The sequence below is a fragment of the Molothrus aeneus genome, chromosome 27 (assembly GCF_037042795.1).
Source record: "Molothrus aeneus isolate 106 chromosome 27, BPBGC_Maene_1.0, whole genome shotgun sequence".
Lineage (NCBI taxonomy): Eukaryota > Metazoa > Chordata > Aves > Passeriformes > Icteridae > Molothrus > Molothrus aeneus.
Genome location: NC_089672.1, coordinates 1,177,868 through 1,198,175, shown reverse-complemented (window position 1 = coordinate 1,198,175; position 20,308 = coordinate 1,177,868). Strand labels below are relative to the sequence as shown.

The following is a 20,308-nucleotide window of genomic DNA, read 5'->3' as shown; positions in this document are numbered from 1 at the left end:
AATTGTGTGGTGGAGATGCCCTGGATGGGGATCAGGTTCTTGCCCAAAAAAGCCTTGCTCTGGTAGGGCAGAGCTGGCAGGGCATTTCCCCTTTGTTTAACCCTGAACCATCTCCTGGGGCATTCCCAGGCAGAGGAAATGGGAAGAAAACCCCTTTCTTTGAAATTGCTCAAAGTCCCAGTGTGTCTCCTGCCTGCAGGAGGAGCAGCTCCGGGATCCCTCCGGGTGCTTTCCTTGGCCGCGCTCAGAGCGGCTCCGGAGCAGAGGAAACCTGAGCAGTGGAACAGATTGCAGGAATGTCACCAGCTGTGAACACACGAGCTCCTCTTTCCCTCCCTGACCCCTTTCTGGAGGAGACAGAGTTTGAAAGCAAAGGGGTTTTTTTCCAGTTTCTCAAAAGCCTGAAATCCTCCTTTATTTCCATGTGTTGCCCTCGGAAGATGGGTCAAAGCTGAGCTTTTGGGACTTGAGGGCCCTTTGGCAGCCCTGTGCAATTCCATGTAAATACACTGAACTTCCTCCTGAGGTGAGAGTGCTGGAGGAGAGGCTCCATCCCAGGAGGGAGCACCCTGGGCTCTGGCTCTGCTGCTTCCCAGCGTGCCCAAGGTCAGCTGGGATAAACAGAGGGAGGAGTTTCCTGGCTTTACAAAGAGGGATTTGGCTTTTCCCTGATAAAACTCAGGAGAAAACCACCCTGAGCAGTGGCAGCACCATTCCAGGGCACTGACCATGACACGGGCTGGTGACATGGGGCTCATGCTGTCCTCCTGGACATCAAGGTGAGCATGGCACCACACTGGTCCTACCATGGCACCTGCAAGGTGACCGTGGGACCACAATGTCCCCCACCATGGCACCTACAAGGTGACCATAGGACCACAGTGTCCCCCAACATGGCACCTGCAAGGTGACCATGGGACCACAATGTCCCCCAACATGGCACCTGCAAGGTGACCATAGGAACACAATGTCCCCCAGCATGGCACCTACAAGGTGACCATAGGACCACAATGTCCCCCAGCATGGCACCTACAAGGTGGCTGTAGGAGCAGAGTGACCCCCACCATGGCACCTGCAAGGTCACTGTAGGACCACAGTGACCCCCAGCATGGCACCTACAAGGTGACCATAGGAACACAATGTCCCCCAGCATGGCACCTACAAGGTGGCTGTAGGACCACAGTGTCCCCCAACATGGCACCTGCAAGGTGACCATAGGAACACAATGTCCCCCAGCATGGCACCTACAAGGTGACCATAGGACCACAGTGTCCCCCAGCATGGCACCTACAAGGTGGCTGTAGGAGCAGAGTGACCCCCACCATGGCACCTGCAAGGTCACTGTAGGACCACAGTGACCCCCAGCATGGCACCTACAAGGTGGCTGTAGGACCACAGTGTCCCCCAGCATGGCACCTGCTGGTTTGCATCCCTGGTGTGCAGAGGTTCCTTGCTGGGGTGCAGCAGGGAAGCACAAGCTGAAAGCCTCTTTTGTTCCTCCACACCTATTCCCCCACCTCCACCCCCATATTTACGGATTTGCTTTCCCTCCTGGCCCCTTGGCTCGTGTTTATTTTTCCCCTCAGCTGAATTGGTGTGAAGGTGGCTCAAAGCAGCTCTGTTCTCTCCCAGTGAGTCGTTTTGCAGTGTAATTCCATGCAAGGGCTTTTCTCTCTGCTTGTTTGCAGCCTGGTTTCCTGCCCAGCAAGATGGGAATCGCCAGCCCGAGCACGCTTTCCCCCACTGGGGGCAAAGGGGGGGCTCAGTATTTTTCTTACCCCAACAATCCTCGCAGGAGAGGTGCTGAGAGCAGCATAGGTGAGTGACTGCGTGTCCCTGGGTGCCACCATGCCACCTGGGCAGGTGCCCTGCTCAGACCTGCCTTTGGGAATGAGGATACTGATGCTGGGAATGAGGGATTGATGTTGCCATGTGTGCCCCTGGCATGAATCTGGTGTTTGCTCTTTTTTGGGGAGGGAATGTATCTAAATATCTCTTTTATATATAGAGAGAGAGAGATCTAACCTCAAAAAAGAGTCAGGTACAATTTCTCTCTTTCTGGAAAATGCCAGATTAGCTGAAAGCAGCAAATGGCTTAAGGTTCTTGTAAAAACACCTCCAGCCACACTGCACATCACTCATCCTTCCTGGCAATCCCTGGGCTGCTGTGGAGGCTGTTCTGTGGCTGGTGGCCCTCCTGGAGCTGCAGCAGGCAGGACTGGCAGGAGCAGGGTGTAGGAGGCAGCAGGAGGGGCTGGAGCTGTGCCTGGCACCCAGGAATGTTTGCTCCAGGAGCTCTCCCTGCCCACTCTGCTGTTCCCAAGCAGGGCTGGCCCATGCCTGGATGGATCTGGCAATAAGCTTTTACCAAAGGCTGGGTCAGGTGTGAGTTTAACTTGAGAGGGAGCACAAGCTCCAGTTCCCCAGAACTGCTGTTTCTCGTCAGAGTTCCCCTGCACCCTCCAGAGCCACTTTCCTGCTGCTATTTTGGGCTTTCCCCAACGAGTGAAACCAGAAGTGACCCTGTGGTGGGTGCACTTTTCAGTGCTTTTCAGAAAAAGGCACCTACTCTGGTGCTGCCACTTCAGCCTGGAAAATGATTCTCTAGCATTCTGTGGGATGAATTTCTGCTCTGGAGCTACATCCCAGCAGAGTCCCTGGCTTGGCAGGTTGCTGTGTTGGCACCCTGCACCCCCAGCCAGGGCTTTCCTTAATTATGAATTTTTAAAAATATTATTAAAAATAATTTTTAAAAATATGGGAAAATAGTTATAAAAATAATAATTATGAAAAATAGAATTAAAAAAAAATTCACCATTGCTTCCCTTTAAACCACTTCTGGATGTTTCCCTACCACTTCCTGAACTGTCCCCTTCCCCCAGGACACTGTGTCCCCTCCAGAGCTGGGACCAGAGGGATGGGGCTGGGGTCTGTCCCTGGGAAGCACATCCCTGCCTCCTGCAGCACTAAAGCTTTCCCAAGTCTATCCCTGTGTAGGAAGCAAATGAAAATACAGCCCAGCCTTGCATGTGTTCCCTTTCTGCATCCTCTCTCCACAAACCCACTTCAAGTTTAAAGTGTTTCCAAAAAAACCCCAATGAGGGGTTATAACATTAAATGTTATTATATTTATGGGCTCAGTCTCTCCCAACAAACCCTTCCTGTCCTGGGATCTCTGTGTGAGTGTGAAACCTGCCCCCAAAGGGAGCAGACAAGATTTGGAGAGGCTCAGCCTTGGACATTTTCACTGTTGATGCTTCCTTGGCCACGGGACATTTGGGATCTCAGTCCTGTCTGTACCTGCAGTTTCCAACCCTGGAGACTTTTCCTGCAGCTCATTTCCCCTCCCTCTAACCCCCTGAGAACTCAGATCCTCTCTTGTCTGCACAGATGGACAGCCCAAAAAGGTTCGGAAGGTGCCTCCTGGACTCCCCTCCTCGGTAAGTGACAGCATCATGGTCCCCTTCCCTGCCCTGGGAGCCATCCCTGCTCCCTGTGCCCCAAAATGCTGGGTCCTGCAGCCCCAAACTGGCCAGCAGTGGGGTGCTGATGGCAACATTGCAAACTTTGCAGGATTTCTCCCAAACCAAAGCAGGACCAGGTTCTCTCCAAACCAGCAGCTGGGACCCTGCCTGCTGATAGAGCCCCAAACTCCACCTTTAATCTGATACCCAGACCCTGGGGAAATTATTCTTTTTCCCAATGAAAATGGCCTCCATTTGTGGCCACTCACACTGGGCCGCACTGGGGAGCCAACCTAAAAATTTGCAAACTTTGCTTGATTTCTCCCAAACTAAAACTTGCAGAAACTAGGACTGAGTGTTCCCTTAAAATCCCAAACACCACCTCTGAACTGATACCTGTTGCAGTGTGATCTCATAGGGTATTTAATTTCAATAGATACCCAGAGCCTGGGGAAATGACTTCTCTTTCCCATGGAAAATGGCCTCCATTTGGGGCCACTCACCCTGGCAGACACTGGGGTGCCGACCTAAAAATTCACAAACTTTGCTTGATTTCTCCCAAACTAAAGCTGCCAGCAGCTGGGACCCCTCCCTGCTGATAGAGCCCCAAACTTCACCTTTAATCTGATACCCAGAGCCTGGGGAAATGATTCTTTTTCCCATGGAAAATGCCCTCCATTTGGGGCCACTTGCCTCCATTTGTGGCCACTCACACTGGCCCACACTGGGGTGCCAACTTAAAAATTTGCAAACTTTGCAGGATTTCTCCCAAACTAAAACTTGCAGAAACTAGGACCAAGCATTCCCTTAAAATCCCAAACACCACCTCTGAACTGATACCTGTTGCAGTGTGATCTCATAGGGTATTTAATTTCAATAGATACCCAGAGCCTGGGGAAATGACTTCTCTTTCCCATGGAAAATGCCTCAGTTTGTGGTCACTCACACTGGGCCACACTGGGGTGCCAAGCTAAAAATTTGCAAACTTGCTTGATTTCTCCCAAGCTAAAGCTTGCAGAAACTCGGACTGAGTGTTCCCTTAAAATCCCAAACATCACCTCTGAGCTGATACCCATTGCCTGGGGAAATGACTTCTCTTTCCCGTGGGAAATGGCCTCAGTTTGGGACCACTCGCCCTGGCAGACATTGGGGTGCCAAACCTAAAGATTCGCAAACTTTGCTTGATTTCTCCCAAACTAAAGCTGCCAGCAGCTGGGACCCCGCATGCCCCGCATGCATCGCGGGCTGGGATTGCGGCGGGATGGGATGGGATGGGGAAGGGAATTCCCGGGCGGGAGAAGGGGCAGTGATGGGGGGAGCTCGGGGAAGGAGCCGTGGAGCCCGTGCCGTGTTTGCTGCGCTGTCCGCCTGAAAGGCGACACCGCGGGCTCGGGTTTCGGGCTGGCGCTGGGGGCCGGCAGCTGAGCCCGCTCCAGGTGTGCGCTGCTTTATAGGAAAGCTGAGCAGGCTGCAGGAATATCCCTGCTCCCGCGGCTGTTCCAGGGGAATCAACTGAACAATGTCTTTGTGGCTGCGAGTAACGGGATCTCCAGGAAAGCTAATTGGAGCGGGCTGCGGGGTTCCTGCAGGAGCACGGGGGCTGCATTCCTGCCTGGAATGTCTGTGTGCTCTGTCCCCAGCCCGGGGCTGTGCTGTGCTGGAGACGTGCCCTCAGTCTCTGCCCCATTCCCCAGGGAACAGCCCCATCCCTGGGGGAAATCCCTGCTGTGGCATTCCCTGGCTGCTGGTGCACAGCTGGAACCTGCACCACAGGCTCTGCCTTGGGATTGGACCCCGAGGTGCTGGTTCTGGAGGAGGGAGGGAGGGGAGGGCATCGAGGCCTTGCCAGCTTGGGCTCACAGACCTGGGGGTGTTGGAGGGTCTGTGTGGATCCACGTGAAGCAGAAACCAGCTCCAAGAGTGTGTGTTTTGACAGGGAAAACCTGCTTGAGTCACAGTCTGTGTCACTGCCTCGAATTTCTGTGGGAAATTTGGAGCTTTAAACCCCAGTCGACATGTGGGGAAAACATCGCTCCAACAAATGGCCTTTATTGGCCTCGAATTTCAAAGTGCTGGGGCTTGGCCCATCCTGCTGGCAGAGCCCTGCAGGGCCCTGATTCCCACAGGAAGAGCTGCTTGGCATTTGCCACAGCTCAGCCCCTTCCCTGTGTCTGAGTGACACCTGCACTCCAGCCTTTCATAGGATCGTGGAATGCTTTGGGTTGGCAGGGACATTAAAGTTCATCCAGTGCCACCTCTGCCATGGCCAGGGGCACCTCCACTATCCCAGGGTGTTCAAAGCCCCATCCAACCTGGTGTTAGACACTTCCAGGGATCCAGGGCACCCACAGCTTCTCTGGGAAACCTGTGCCAGGAAGGAATTTTTCCCCAACATCCAACCTAAATCTCTGTCTCTGCCCTGGCTGTTGCCTCAGCTGCCTCTTGATGCCAAAGCTTCAGTTTTCAGAGCAGGGGTTGGTTCTGCCTCTTTCCCTCACCCTCCCTGTGCTGGGAGCTCCAGCTTCCTGGTTTGTTTTTGAACTTCCACACCTGGGGAGACAGATCTGTGCCTAGGCAGCAGCAGAAGTGTGAGGCAGGAGTGGCCTCAAAGGCAGTGGATCAAAGGCTCTTTCTTGTCTGACTCGCCCATGCAGGAGCCCGCCCCGTGTTATCGCTGGACCCCGTGCAAAATAAATAGGTTAATCAGCATCTTATTCAAATGAAGTGCTTTAATCTGTAATTCCCGAGCTGCTTTGAAAACTCGCCGAGGTCAGCGGCTGCAGGAGCTGAGGCTGAGTGGGTGACAGGGAGTGATGCCAGGGGCAGCGAGAGGGGTTCAGGGGTGTGAGCAGCAGTGCCAGGCAGGGATGGGCACAGAGGAGCTGTGCTCTGAACCCAGGGCCCTTGGGCTCAGTGCTTTTGTGCCAAGGACACCACAGAGCTGCTCCCAGGGCTGGAGCCCCTCTGGAGCCAGGCTGGGAGAGCTGGGGGTGCTCACCTGGACAGGAGAAGGCTCCAGGGACACCTCAGAGCCCCTTGCAGGGCCTGAAGGGGCTCAAGGAGTCAAAGGGCAGGGCTGGATGGGATCTTGGCAATCAGGAATTGTTCCCTGGCAGGGTGGGCAGGCCCTGGCACAGGGTGCCCAGAGCAGCTGGGGCTGCCACTGCATCCCTGGCAGTGCCCAAGGCCAGGCTGGACAGGGCTGGGAGCAGCCTGGGATGATGGAAGGTGTCCCTGCCATGGCAGGGGATTATGAGATGGGCTTTGAAGTCCCTCTGAACCCAAACCATTCCATGGTTCTATGCAGTAGGTGCTGGCTTGGGGCTGCCCTCAGGGCATGGAGCCCCTTGGAGGCTCCCCGCAGCTCTTGAGCTCCTGGCCAGGGGCTGCTGTGTCTGGGCACAGGATCCAGAGCTGGATGTGGCTCCACATTGGCTGCAGTGCCAGAGGAACCCGGGCAGGGATTCTGTACAAGTTGCTTCCTGCAGGATTTTGTTGCCACAGCAAGTTCAGTGCCTGGGAGCTGTTTCAGGCTGTGCATTCCCAGTCTGGTCACTGCTCTGTTTAGCCTCAGTCTGCCCAAAGTCCCACCCCAGCTCCTGCATTTAAGCAAGAAAAACAGGGAGGGAAAAACATCCCCAGACCACAAAGCGCTGCGAATCCCAGCACTGGGGCTTTTCGAGCGCCTCTCGCCGCGCTGGCAAATTTTCACCGGAGGAAATGACCTCACCTGGAGGTCCCCGGGGCTGCTGGCCTGAGGGCTGGGGCCAGGGGCTGGGGCTGGGGAGGGGGGCCTGGCCTTGATTTCCAGCTGCCTGCAGCGCCCAGCCCAGCCCCACCATGCCCGCACATGGCTCTCGGTGGAATTTGCTTTTCACGGCCTCCCCTGTGCTGGACAGCAAAAGGAACAATTAGCAGGGTCAGGGCAGGAGTGTGCTGAAACTTGGCCCCCCAGGATCCGGCAGGAGATGTTCCAGGGGTGCTGGAGCAGGGTGGGGACACAGTAAGGTGAATTTCCCCTGCTTTGCAGCCCTGGTCCCTCCATCCCTGCCATTTTCTGGCCGTTGTTTTCTCCCTGGGTTCCTGGCTGGGCTGTTGGTGCAGCTGCCGGGCGCTGGCCCCGAGCCAGCCCCTGCCAGATGGCGCGGGGCTCTCAGACGTGCTGCACTCCATTCCCCAGCCCGCTCCCGCTATTTAATCAAATTATAGGAAAAGTCAATTTGCTGGATTCCCGCTCTGCAGTGCCTCCCCCACCCCCCCAGCCCACGCGCGGCTCCCTCTGCCCACAGCACCCGGCAGCATCCCGGGGACCAGGGCCTGGAATTCTCTGTTTGGAGCAAGGGACAAAGGGCAGCTGCCTGTGTCTGTCAGGATTTGCCCTTCCCCCCCTCTCTTTTTTTTTTTGTCTTTATTTTACGAGTTCTCTGTAGAGTCACAGAGTCATTAAGGTTGGAAAAGCCCTCTAAGGGTCACAGAGTCCAACTGTTCCCCAGCACTGCCAAGGCCACTGCTGACCCGTGTCCCCAAGTGCCACATTCACACATTGTTTGAACACTTCAGGGATGGTGACTCCACTCCTACCCTGGGCAGTCTGTTCCAATGCTTCCCAACACTTTCAGTGAAGAAATTTTCCCAATTTCCAATCTAAACTCCCCTGGCCCAGCCTGAGGCCGTTCCCTCTCCTCCTGTCCCTGTTCCCTGGAGCACAGCCCAGCTGTCCCCTCCTGTCAGGAGCTGTGCAGAGCCACAAGGGCCCCCTGAGCCTCCTTTGCTCCAGGCTGAGCCCCTTCCCAGCTCCCTGAGCCTCTCCTGGTGCTCCAGACCCTTCCCCAGCTCCACTGACCCTTGCTGGATTTCTGGGGGGCTTTGGGGTTGTTTTTTAAACAAAAAGAAGCCTGGCACAGGCTGTCCAGGGCCATGGTGGAGTCACCACCTTGGAATTGTTCAAAAAACATGTGGATGTGGCACTTGAGGACATGAGTTGGTGAACATGGTGGTACTGCTGCTTTCATGGTTAGACTTGATCTTAAAGGTCTCTTCCAACCTTAAGGATTCTCTGATTGTGTCTTTTATTCCCCACCATCAATTTTGTCCCTTTTTACTGGTGAGGACAAGGGCTGGAAGGGAGCAGCTGGCTGTGGGGAAAAAGAAACTCAGGCAAGTTTCCTTCCCAAAGAGAACTGTGTGTGCCAGGCAGAGCCTGGCCCCTGCCCCACCTCTGCTTTCGTCTGGATTAAAAAAAAAAAGATTATCGGTTTCAGAATGAATCAAAGGAGATGAAAATAACCTGTGACAAAAGTTCTCACATCATCTGAGCTATTTCAGTTTCTTTGAATGCCATTTCGGTTTCTTTGCATGTTGAATTTCTGCTTTAAAAAAAGAAAAGTCTGTTTTTGTCCTGGCAGAAGATGATTTTCGGTCAGGGCTTTCTAGGATGGGTTTGGTTAATTTAGTAGGGAAGGAAAAGCTTTTTCTTCTGCTTAATGTGCTGTTAAATCACAGAGCCGAGCAGTGCTGCAGAAATGTGACCCAAGAGCTGTGTGAGGGCTGTCTGAGTTTTGTCCCTCCCCTGTGACAATGGCTGTGAGGGGCTCTCAGCCCCACGTGCCTCAGTTTCCCCTCAGCCTGGTTTTCCTGAGGGATTTGAGTGGGGGCTGTGCTCAGGAGCCTGGCACAGGGCAGGGTTGGCACAGGGGGGTCCCAAGGCCACACAGGTGCCCGCTGCCACTGCCCAGCCTGTTCCCCCCAGAGTGGGGTCACTGCAGCAGTGGTGGCTTTTGTGGTTACCCAGAAAAAGTTATAACCATGGAAAACGGAACTGGAGCGGAGTCGAAACTTCTGCTGGAGCTGGGCAGGTTCTGGGGACCAGGGAGGGTGACAGGAACAAACAGAAAGGAACACTGTACCCTGTCCTGTGTGCCCTCTGCCCTGTCCTCTGTGCCCTGGCCCCTGCTCTGCTCCATGTAGGGCTGTGCCCTTTGAGGACTTTGGCTGAGCTGCTCCAGTTCTCCCCCCAGAGCTGCTGTGGGATGAATAAAAGCAAAGCTCCTGGACTCATCGGATGGTTTGGGTTGGAATGGACATTAAATCCCACCCAGTGCCACCCCTGCCATGGCAGGGACACCTCCCACTGTCCCAGGCTGCTCCCAGCCCTGTCCAGCCTGGCCTTGGGCACTGCCAGGGATGCAGGGGCAGCCCCAGCTGCTCTGGGCACCCTGTGCCAGGGCCTGCCCACCCTGCCAGGGAACAATTCCTCATTGCCAAGATCCCATCCAGCCCTGCCCTCTGGCACTGGGAGCCATTGCCTGGCTCCTGTCCCTCCTTCCCTTGAAAGGTCAGCTGAGTGAAGCACTTGCTGCTCTGTTGCCATGGGAGAGGTGGTCAAACACTGCTGAAGTTTGAGTTTTGAAGTTTAACTGTGCGGGGCTGGGGGCAGCCATGGTGAGGGTGTGGGGCTATGGACTGACCAAGGCCTTCTCTTCAACCCCTCTCCTGCCCCACAGGTGTATCCATCCAACTCAGGTGATGACTACAGCAGGGATCCAGCTGGATATACTCCCTCAAAACCTCCCAGCACTGTGTATCCTGGAGCCTTTTACATGACAGGTGAGTTATTCCCAGCCCTGTGATCCCACAAACCAGGCAGAGCAGGGGCAGCCTTGCCCATTATGGACTATGGGAGGGATTGCACATCTGGAGGGAGCTCAGGGCAGGAGTGCATGAGGCACAGTGCAGCCCCAAAATCCTGAGTGGGAAGGGATCCTCAGGGATCATCAGTGCAGTCCCTGCCCTGCCACCCCAAGAACCCCACCCTGAGCAGCCCTGGGAGCTCCTGGAGCTCTGGCAGCCTTGGCACCATTCCCTGGGGAGGCTGGGCAGTGCCCAGCAGCCTCGGGGGGAAGAACCTTGCCCTGAGCTCCATGCCAAGGCCTGGCCCAGCTCCAGCCCTTGCTGGGCTCCTGTCCCTGTCCCAGAGAGTTTGTCCTGATTGCTCAGTGGGTGATGCTCAGCACAGGCAGGATGTGGTGGGGACAGTCCCATCCCCTCAGCCAGGGCTGACCTGTTCCCCCCTGGGGCTGGGGGCTGCCTGCTGCTGTCCCTGCCCCACTCAGCTCTGGGCTCCTTGCAGATGGACTCCATAACTCTGCAGACCTGTGGAGTTCCCCGGGTGCCATGAGCCAGTCGAGTTACGGTGCCATGCTGGGCAGCTCCTCGTCCCCGCTCCCGCAGTCCAGCGGCTTCAACAGTTTACACCAGCACGAGCGCATGGTAACGTGTCCCCATGGCCCTGGCACCTCCTGCCCCAGCTGCTGAACCCCACAGCTTTTCCTCTGAGCCCGCTCTCCCTCCCTGGCAGAACTACCAGCTGCATTCAGCAGAGGTGAACGGCGGGCTGCCCTCCGTGTCCGGCTTCTCCTCGGCGCCCACAGCGTACGGAGTGTCCAGCCACACCCCCCCGATCAGCGGCACCGACACCATCATGGGTATGGCCAGTGTCACACTGACCCCACAGCCGGGCACAGCTCGCCTGGACAGCCTGGGCTTGTGCACACCTGCTGCCTGAGGCATCCAACACACCCAGACACCCCTGATCCTCGTGTGTCACCTGTGCCTGCAGTCCCTGCCCGGGGAAGAGGCACAGGGAGGTTCTGGGTGCTGCTCTGGGGGTTTACAGCTTGTGGGGTGGGTCTGGGAGGAGCCCAGCAGCTCTGGTATTATCTCCTGGAGGTGCTGTGGCTTAGATGAGTTGTGGGATGGATTTCTATGTGAAGCTGCTCCCCTAGATCTAGAATGGGAATGTTCCTGCTGGGTTTGGGTACCACATTAACCCCTGAGTGCTTTAATCTCTGACCCTGTTACTGAAATGAGCTCATGCTCCCCAGGAAATGAGGATCCTGACACAGATTTGTAGAAAATGCCTTGCTTTTCTATGGAGAAGGAAGTTTGGGATTCATAGAATGAAAGTGTCATTAAGGTTGGAAGACATCTCTAGGCTCATCAAGTGCATTGGTGGTTGCTGGGGTTTGAGATGCCCCATGGCAATGGCTCTGCTGCAGCAGAGATGTCTGATTGCTGTTGGTGGCACTACACCTCCAGCCCAGGGCTTGGAGAGATGTCCCTGCAGCCCCTTGATGGCTTCCAGGGGAAGGTGCCCCATGTCCGAGCTGCTCTGAGCTGGACAAACATTTAATTTTCAAGCAAAGCACTAAAAGCAGAGAATTTCCACCCTAGAGCAGGTGACCCCAAAGAGGGTCCTGTAGGGTGCTGTGTCCTGCTGGGGTCTGTGGCCTTGGCAGTGGCACCTGTGTCTCTCTTGCAGGTAACAGAGGAACCACGGCCGGGAGCTCCGGGGACGCGCTTGGGAAGGCTCTGGCCTCGGTGAGAGCTTGGGGTGGTCCTGACCCAGTCCCAGTCCTGCTGCTGCAGGGACCCTCTACCCAGCAGGGAGCATGCACCCCAAATCCACAGCAGCCTTTAGGGAGGGGTTTCCCCTCTCCATGTGCTGTCATCTCAGTCCCAGCACCTTTTGGTGGATGGGGAAACTGAGGCACTGACGTTGTGGTGGCCCTGCAGTCACATTTGCTGCTCTGTGCCCTCCCAGCCTGGTGCTGCTCTGCCAAGACCACCCTACACAAACCTTGTGGCAGGACTTGCAGGTCCCAGTAGTCCTTGCCCTGTGTGTGCTGGTTCAAACTGGAGGGCACTGGTCTGACTGGGTTACCAGAGAGTTTCCTCTGTCCTGTTCAGTGATCTCTGCATGGATGCAGAGGGGTGCTGACAGTGACCCTGCAACAATTCCTGAGAGCTCCTGCTTCCTCCTGAGAGGGGTCCTGAAGGGCAGAGGCTGCACTCAGGGGTGGTGACAGTGGGGACAGACCCCGAGGTTGATGGGGGAACTGGGGGGAACTGGGCTCGGTCATTGTGCTGGCTCTGGGTTTGGGAAGGGAGGTCCCAGCAGGTGCTGGGTGTCACTGGGAGGGGACAGCTAGCTCAGGTGGCACTGCTGACCATCCCCCTTCTGTCCCTGCAGATTTACTCCCCTGACCACTCTAGCAATAACTTCTCCTCCAACCCCTCCACCCCAGTCGGGTCCCCGCAGGGCCTCGCAGGTGAGTGACAATGTGAAGGTGAGGGGGGTGGGGTTTGCTTTGGGGAGCTCACAGGCAGTGAATTTCCCAGGTCAGCCCCTAAACCTCAGCCCAGGGCTGGCAGCAACCCTGGGACCTTCTCCTGCCCTTCCTGACCCTGTCCCTGCATGTCCCATCCCAGAGAGGCTGTGGCTGGATTTGCCTCCATGGGAGAAATGCAGTGGGATGTGGGAAGCAGCCAGTGGTTCAAACCCACATTCAGCATCTGCTGAAGGCCCTTTCCTGTTCTCCTCGGGCAGGACAGGTCCTGTGGTGCCCAGCAGAGCTGGTGCCCAGGCTCCCTGTGCCCGGGGTGCAGCATAAGCTGGCCCTGAGGTCACAGCGAGTCACTGAGACCGGGGACACTGGGGACACCTCTCGAGGCCTGAAGGGCTGAGCCAGAGCAGAGCTCATAGTGCCACGCAGTGCCACAGTGCCCATGCAGTGCCACACAGCCCTGTGGTGGCCCATGTGGTGCCATGGTGATCCATGGAGTGCCACGCAGTGCCACAGTGTCCATGCAGTGCCACACAGCCCTGTGGTGGCCCATGAGGTGCTGCGGTGATCCATGCAGTGCCATGGTGATCCATGCAGTGCCACAGTGATCCATGCAGTGCCACAGTGATCCATGTAGTGCCACGAGTGCCACAGTGCCCATGCAGTGCCACACAGCCCTGTGGTGGCCCATGAGGTGCTGCGGTGATCCATGCAGTGCCATGGTGATCCATGCAGTGCCACAGTGATCCATGTAGTGCCACGCAGTGCCACAGTGCCCATGCAGTGCCACACAGCCCTGTGGTGGCCCATGAGGTGCTGTGGTGGCCCATGTGGTGCCATGGTGATCCATGCAGTGCCATGCAGTGCTGTGTGGCCTGAGCCGTACTGTGGTGATCCATGTAGTGCCATATGGTGCCACAGTGGCCTGTGCAGGGCCAGGTGTTGCTGCTGTGGCCCGAGCCGAGCAGTGCCGTGCCATGCTGTGCCGTGCCGAGCAGTGCCGTGCCGAGCCGTGCCCGACGTGCCGAGCCGAGCCGTGCCGAGCCGAGCAGAGCCGTGCCGAGCAGTGCCGTGCCGAGCCGAGCAGAGCCGTGCCGAGCCGAGCAGTGCCGTGCCGAGCCGAGCAGTGCCGTGCCGAGCCGAGCAGTGCCGTGCCGAGCAGTGCCGTGCCGAGCCGAGCAGTGCCGTGCCGAGCCGAGCCGTGCCGAGCCGAGCAGTGCCGTGCCGTGCCGTGCCGTGCCGAGCAGAGCCGTGCCGAGCCGAGCCGTGCCGAGCCGAGCAGAGCCGTGCCGAGCCGAGCAGTGCCGTGCCGTGCCGTGCCGTGCCGTGCCGTGCCATGCCGAGCAGAGCCGTGCCGAGCCGAGCAGAGCCGTGCCGAGCCGAGCAGTGCCGTGCCGAGCAGTGCCGTGCCGTGCTGTGCCGTGCCGAGCAGAGCCGTGCCGAGCCGAGCAGTGCCATGCCGTGCCGAGCCGTGCCAAGCCGAACCGTGCCGTGCCGTGCCGAGCAGTGCCGTGTGTGCCGTGCCGAGCCGTGCCGAGCAGTGCTGTGTGTGCCGTGCCGTGTGTGCCGTGCCGTGTGTGCCGTGCCGTGCCGTGCCGTGCGGTGGCCGGTGCGCTGCCGCGGTGTCCCAGCTTCCAGCCCCATCTAGTGGCAGCCGTGGCTATGGCCGGTCCCCAGCTCTGCGTTTGTCCCCAGGCTCGTCGCAGTGGCCGCGGGCGGGCGGAGCGGGTGCCTTATCTCCCAGTTACGAAGGGAGCCTCCACACTTTGGTGAGTGGCACCAAAAATTCCGGGTTCTCCTTTTCTCTCTCTTCCCTCAGGGCTTGGTGGTGAAGGGTTTTGGGTGGCACCCTCTCCCCTGGACGCCTGGAATCAGCTGGGTGGCCAGGGATGGATATGTGGGGAGCAGCAGCTGAGCAAAGCCCAGTGCTGCATCCCTGACCTGGAGTCCCCCGGCAGCCCCAGGCCCATCCCGGGGCTCTGGCCCAGCCCTGGGGATTCCTGGCAGGTTTTGCCTGTCCTCAGCAGTTCCACTCGTGTCACCCATCGTGCCTTTGGGGAATGGCACTGGCTGGGGGGGGTTATTGCTCCCCATCCCTGCCCTGTGGCACCCGAGTCCAGGATTGCCACCAGCCATTCTGTAGTGCAGAGCAGCAGGGGGCTGCTGGCTTTATGGGATTGCAGTCATGGAATTGGATTGGAATCATGGAAAGGTTTGGGTTGGGAGAGATCTTAAAGCTCATACAGTTGCACCCCTGCCATGGGCAGAGACACCTTCTGCTAGACCAGGGTGCTCCAAGCCCCATCCAACCTTGGACACTTCCAGGGGTGGGGCACTTAACACAGACCTGTCTCTGTCCTGCCCTTCCAGCAAAACAAAATGGAAGACAGGTTGGATGAAGCCATCCACGTGCTGAGGAACCACGCCGTGGGCCAGACCTCTGCCATGGCCAGCAACCACGGGGACATGCACGGGCTGCTGGGCTCAGCACCAGCACACAGTGCTGCCGTGGGCAGCCTGGGCCAGGCCTTCCCTGCCTCAGTCATGGCCCTGGGGAGCAGGCACCCGAGTCTGGTGAGTGTGGGAGCAGTGTGGCAGCTGGCAGGGACACGTTGGGGACACGTGTCACATGTGGTGTGACGTGGCATTCAGGGGGACGTCGCCTTTGGTGCAGACACAGCCCAGTGTGGTCAGCCTGGGTCAGGTGCTGGCAGCATTGCAGGGGTGACAGTCACAGAAGCCACTTCCCATGTTCCTGCAAGGGAGAGCTGAGTCACAGAATCCCAGAGTGGTTTGGGTTGAAGGGACCTCAAAGCTCAACTTGTTCCACCCCCTGCCTTGGCAGGGACACCTTCCACTGTCCCAGGCTGCTCCCAGTCCTGTCCAGCCTGGCCTTGGGCACTGCCAGGGACCCAGGGGCAGCCCCAGCTGCTCTGGGGACATTGAGTCCAGCCTTGGCACAAGGCCCTTCCCTTGTGCCCCTTCTCAGGGCAGGCAGGGGTGGTGAGAGAGCTGCTCTTCTTTCCCTGCAACATGATTGAAAATCCCTCAAAACAACTTCAAGGTGTCCCTGGGATATGCAGGGAGGAGAAGAGGGATCCAGTGGGTACAGGAGTGCCAGGTGTCACCAGGAACTCTGAATGGTTTGGGCAGGCATCACATCCCTGTGTGGTGTGTGAGGGCTCATTCCAGCTGCAGGGAATGGGATGGATCCAGGGCACTCTGGGCAGGTGGATGCTGGGGTCCCATGCGGGGTCACCTGGGTCCCCCCTTGTCCAGAGGTTGGTGACCACAGCAGCACATTTTTGGCAGAGCTGCTTTGCTGCTGCAGCAAGCAGTGACACATCTGCAGTCTCCAGAGAAGCAGCTGTGATCCCCTTCCAGGCTCCCTGGGTTCTGCTCCTGAGCAGGGAATGAGATGTGTCCTCTGTAGGCTGCTGCCAGCTGGGGAGCCAGCAGGGCTCTGTCCCCTCAGTGCCCAGCCTGTGTGGCACTGCCTCGGGGCTGTGGGCTCAGAAGGGGCCCTCACCCTTTGCCTCCAGCCCTTTGGAGCCAAGTTCATGTTGCTGGGATGTCCCTTGCTCTGGTGGCACTGGGGAGGTGGCAGTGGTGCTCAATGACACAGGACATGTGTCATCTCTGCTGTGCTGGCCTTGCACCAGGCACAGAGGGACTTTCATGGGGCAGGGGACAGCAGTGACAGGGCTCTGGGTGCAGCCCCTGCTCAGAGCAGGGAGCTGCAGTGTCCCCAGCGGTCCCAGAGAGCTGCTGCTGCACAGGCTGGCTCTTCCCTCCTGCATTCCAGAGCTCCAGGGGTGGGAGGTGAGGGGACCACCCAGAGCACCCAGCTGTGCCTCAGCCTGCTCCATGGAGCCTGGGGTGACAGCTCAGGTGAATGTCCCCTCTGCCTGCTGGCAGTGACCCATCCCTCCCTGAGGCTCACTCTGCTCCTTGCTGCAGGTGGGAGGAGGCCACCCTGAGGATGGGCTGTCCAGCAACCCCAGCTTGCTCCACAACCACGTCACGCTTCCATCCCAGCCCAGCTCGCTGCCGGAGCTCAGCAGGCAGCAGGACACGTACAGTGGTAAGGCAGCTCTGCAGGGGGGGTCACCTGTGCTCAGGGTCACCTGCTGGAGGCTGTGGGGACTCACCTGTGGGGCTGGGCCCAGGCCTGTGCAGCCTGGGAGGAGATGGATGATGTCTCTGCAAGGCTGGTGCTCCCTTGCAGCATTCACAGGGCAGTTTCTACCTGGAGCCTTTTCCAGAGGTTTCACAGAGTCCCAGAATGGTCTGGATTGGAAGGGACCTTGAAGCTCATCCCCTTTCACCCTGTCCCATAGGCAGGGACACCTTCCACTGTCCCAGGCTCCTCCCAGCCCTGTCCAGCCTGGCCTTGGGCACTGCCAGGGATGCAGGGGCAGCCCCAGCTGCTCTGGGCACCCTGTGCCAGGGCCTGCCCACCCTGCCAGGGAACAATTCCTGATTCTCAATATCTCATCTAACCCTACATCCCTACATGTTCGACCTGTATTTTCCCATTCCCCCCGCCAGGTGTGGGTGCACAGTTCCCAGTGCTCTGCTGTGTAGGTTGGGTTCCCAAATTGGAAGTAAGAGGGAGAAGGGGGAGCATCAGCAGAGGCAGCACCCTCACATCTTCCCCGAGTGTGGAGCAGCAATGCAGGATGAGTTTGGGCTGCAGGAGCAGAGCCTGGGGCCCCCCCAGCCTCCTCTGTGGGTCAGGCCCCTCAGGTTCTCAGGTTCTGCACGTGGCTCTGCTCTCTCTGCAGGTTTGTCTGGGGGGCTGGGCCGGAGCAGCGTCTCCTCAGGAACGAGCGAGATAAAGAGGGAGGAGAAGGAGGATGAGGAGAACACGTCGGTGGCAGATAACTCAGAAGAGGAGAAGAAGGAGCTGAAACCCTCCCGGAACAGAACAAGGTGCTCTTTGAACAGGTCTCTCCCTTCACTTTCTCTGTTCCCAGGCCAGGGCTGTTTGGGCTGGGGTCCAGCTGCCAGGACCCACCAGGCACTGACTGGGCTTGGCCCGGTTTGGCCTGGGGTCATCCTGTGGCACAGACCCCCCAGCCCTGCCCATCTGGAGCCTGGTGTGGTCTCACACAGCCTGGGCTCCTGCTACCGCCCCAGGGGAAGGGTCCCTGCCACCCTCCTGCTGGCTCCTGTCCCTGTGGCCTCAGGGCATCCTCATGCTCCTAAAGCAGAGTGGTGCACCTCATCCCCCACCTGCCTGTGTGGGCACTTGGGGCTGTGCAGGGAAGGAGCCAGTGCTCCCAGTCAGACACAGTTTGACCCCCTCCCTGCCTTGGGGCATCTCTGCTGTCTGCTTTGGGCTCCTGTATCCTCTGTCACATCCAGCCAGAGGAGTGGCAGTGGCTCAGGTGGAGTCCTTCAGCGTGTTGGCTGCTCTGTGGCCTTGCCACCAGCTCGGAGACCTCAGCAGGGTGATGGTGCCCAGAGAGGCAGCACCAGCCCCACTCCTGCCCTGGAGGCAGAGGGCTGCATCTTCCCAGATTCCAGATGGGGATTCCAGTGTTGGCCTTCACCTTGTCTGGGCCACCCTGCACACTCCTGGCAACAAGCTCAGGCCTTAATCACATTGTGTGTTCTTTCTTTGCTGTTTAAAACCAAAAGAAAACAAAAAAGAGGCAGAAGAAGAGCCTTAACTGGTTGTGTCCGAAGCCCCTGCGTGTCCCTGCACGTGGCACAGGCCGGCAGGTCCTGGCAGGGCACACGGGGGGCTCTCATCTCGCTGCGTCACCGTGTGTTTCTTGTCTGTGAGTTGACCAGTGCTGAGAGTGCACACGAGGAATGTCCCTGTCTCGTTCTTATTTTAAACCATTAGTCAAGATGAGGATGAGGAGGACGATCTTCTTCCCCCAGAGCAAAAAGCCGAGAGAGAGAGAGAAAGGAGGGTCGCCAATAATGCCCGTGAGCGCCTGCGGGTTCGTGACATCAACGAGGCCTTTAAGGAGCTCGGACGCATGTGCCAGCTGCACCTAAACAGCGAAAAACCGCAGACCAAACTGCTAATCCTACACCAGGCCGTATCAGTCATACTGAACCTGGAGCAACAAGTTAGAGGTCAGTGAGGGTCCCGGAGTGGTGATATTTACGTACCTGATCGGCACGGGGCTGTCTGTCTGTCTGTCTCCTGTGACGTGCTGTGGTGCCTCGCACTGTCTCTCTCCCCTGTGGCCTTGGGGACCAACCCAAGGCTGTTGATGTCCTTTTAATTTTTTTTTTTTTTTTTGCCTTTTTTGCATCCATCCCTGCTGTTCTCTCCTTTGTCCCCCGCTGCCACTGCGTGTGCTGCATGCTGGTCCCCGTGGGGACGCCTGTGCCATGTCCTGCTTCCCTACAGCCAGGAGTGCTCAGTGCTTGGCCAGCAAAGTGACAGAAACCCCACTAGAGAATCTCTCAGAGGGGTCCAGCTTTGCCATCTCCAAGGGCTGCTCTGAGCACCGAGCCCGTTCCTTTACCCTCGGTGTGCCCGATGGGGCTCTGTGCTGCTGTCCCCCAGTGTGGCACCTGGCAAAGCCCTGGGGCACGGCAGCCGTGCGAGGGCAGCGGGATGCCCGGGCTGATCGCTGCCTGCACTGGTGTGGGAGCGCTGTGCATTCTGAGCCTGGAGCCGCCAGCGGGGTCCTGCAGCCTCTGCCCTCCCCGGGCCACGCTCAGGGCACGCTCGCTCCCACCACGGAGTGTGCACCCATCGCAGGGGGGAAGCGAGGGGGCAGTCCCGGCTGTCCCCCCAGGCCGAGGGTGGCAGTCCCGGCTGTCCCCCCAGGCCGAGGGTGGCAGTCCCGGCTGTCCCCCCAGGCCGAGGGTGGCAGTCCCGGCTGTCCCCCCAGGCCGAGGCCGCTTTGTCCCCATCCCGCAGTGCATGAGCTCCTGGCCCGCCCCTGCCCCGCCTGCAGCGCGCCCCGGGCAGGTTAACCCCTTTCTCTCTGCAGAGCTGTGTAACACGCGTCGGGGGCTGTGCCTGCCTGTGCTCCTCTCTGCTGGCCTTGCTGTGCCTTGATGTTGGAGTCCTTTGTGCCTCTCTTCAGTTTGTAATTTTTTGCCTTTCATAACATGTATATTTTTTCCTGTCTTCTTTTTTAATTTCCCCTTCCTTTTGATTTTTTTTTTTATTTCAAGTTTTTACTTTTTGGTTCTGTTCTTTCCAATCTCCTACAGACATGCCCCAGCCGTGACCTCTCGGTGGTCCCACTCTACCTTGTACTTGCTGCTCACGGATCCCAGGCAGGACCGAGGGTGGGGCAGGGCTTAGGCAGAGTTGGCACCGTGTTCACTTTGGTCTCCCACGCTTGTCCCTTTTTAAACCCTTCCTGAGGGCAGCCAGAGGAGGCTGAGCCCTGCAGGCTCCCTCAGCAGATAGTGCAGACAGGCAGTGTCCCCTCCTTGGCTTTGAGCTGCTTTCCAGGAGAGAATCCCTCCCTCCCAGCCCCTCTGGCAGTGCTGCCATCAGGTCCCTGTGTGCTGTGGGGGCTGCCAGGATCCTCCCACTGCCGCAGCAGCTGCAGGAAGGGAAAGGAGGAGACTGAGGAGTTTTAGGCTGGCTGGTGACCCCCAGGGGCACAAGGCAGCCAAAGCATCCCATCCTCACACAGTGCAAGCTGCCAGTGGTACGTGCTGGTGCTGGGGACACAGCTCTGTCTTGCCCAGGTGTGACATCCAAGCCTTGTCCCTGCTGGGAGAGCC

The 20,308-nt window shown here is 58.1% G+C and overlaps 1 protein-coding gene across 1 annotated transcript in view; it reads left to right on the top strand.

Annotated features, from left to right (window-relative positions):
* The window catches only part of TCF3 (transcription factor 3), an 83,529-nt gene that overhangs the window by 53,298 nt on the left and 9,923 nt on the right, over nt 1-20,308 (top strand). The window contains exons 6-16 of the mRNA XM_066566124.1: nt 1,689-1,818; nt 3,391-3,440; nt 9,968-10,070; nt 10,594-10,733; nt 10,822-10,948; nt 11,785-11,843; nt 12,496-12,574; nt 14,285-14,358; nt 14,960-15,163; nt 16,550-16,673; nt 17,377-17,524. Coding sequence (XP_066422221.1) covers nt 1,689-1,818; nt 3,391-3,440; nt 9,968-10,070; nt 10,594-10,733; nt 10,822-10,948; nt 11,785-11,843; nt 12,496-12,574; nt 14,285-14,358; nt 14,960-15,163; nt 16,550-16,673; nt 17,377-17,524 — 1,238 coding nt within the window. The remainder of the gene's footprint in view (nt 1-1,688; nt 1,819-3,390; nt 3,441-9,967; nt 10,071-10,593; nt 10,734-10,821; nt 10,949-11,784; nt 11,844-12,495; nt 12,575-14,284; nt 14,359-14,959; nt 15,164-16,549; nt 16,674-17,376; nt 17,525-20,308) is intronic.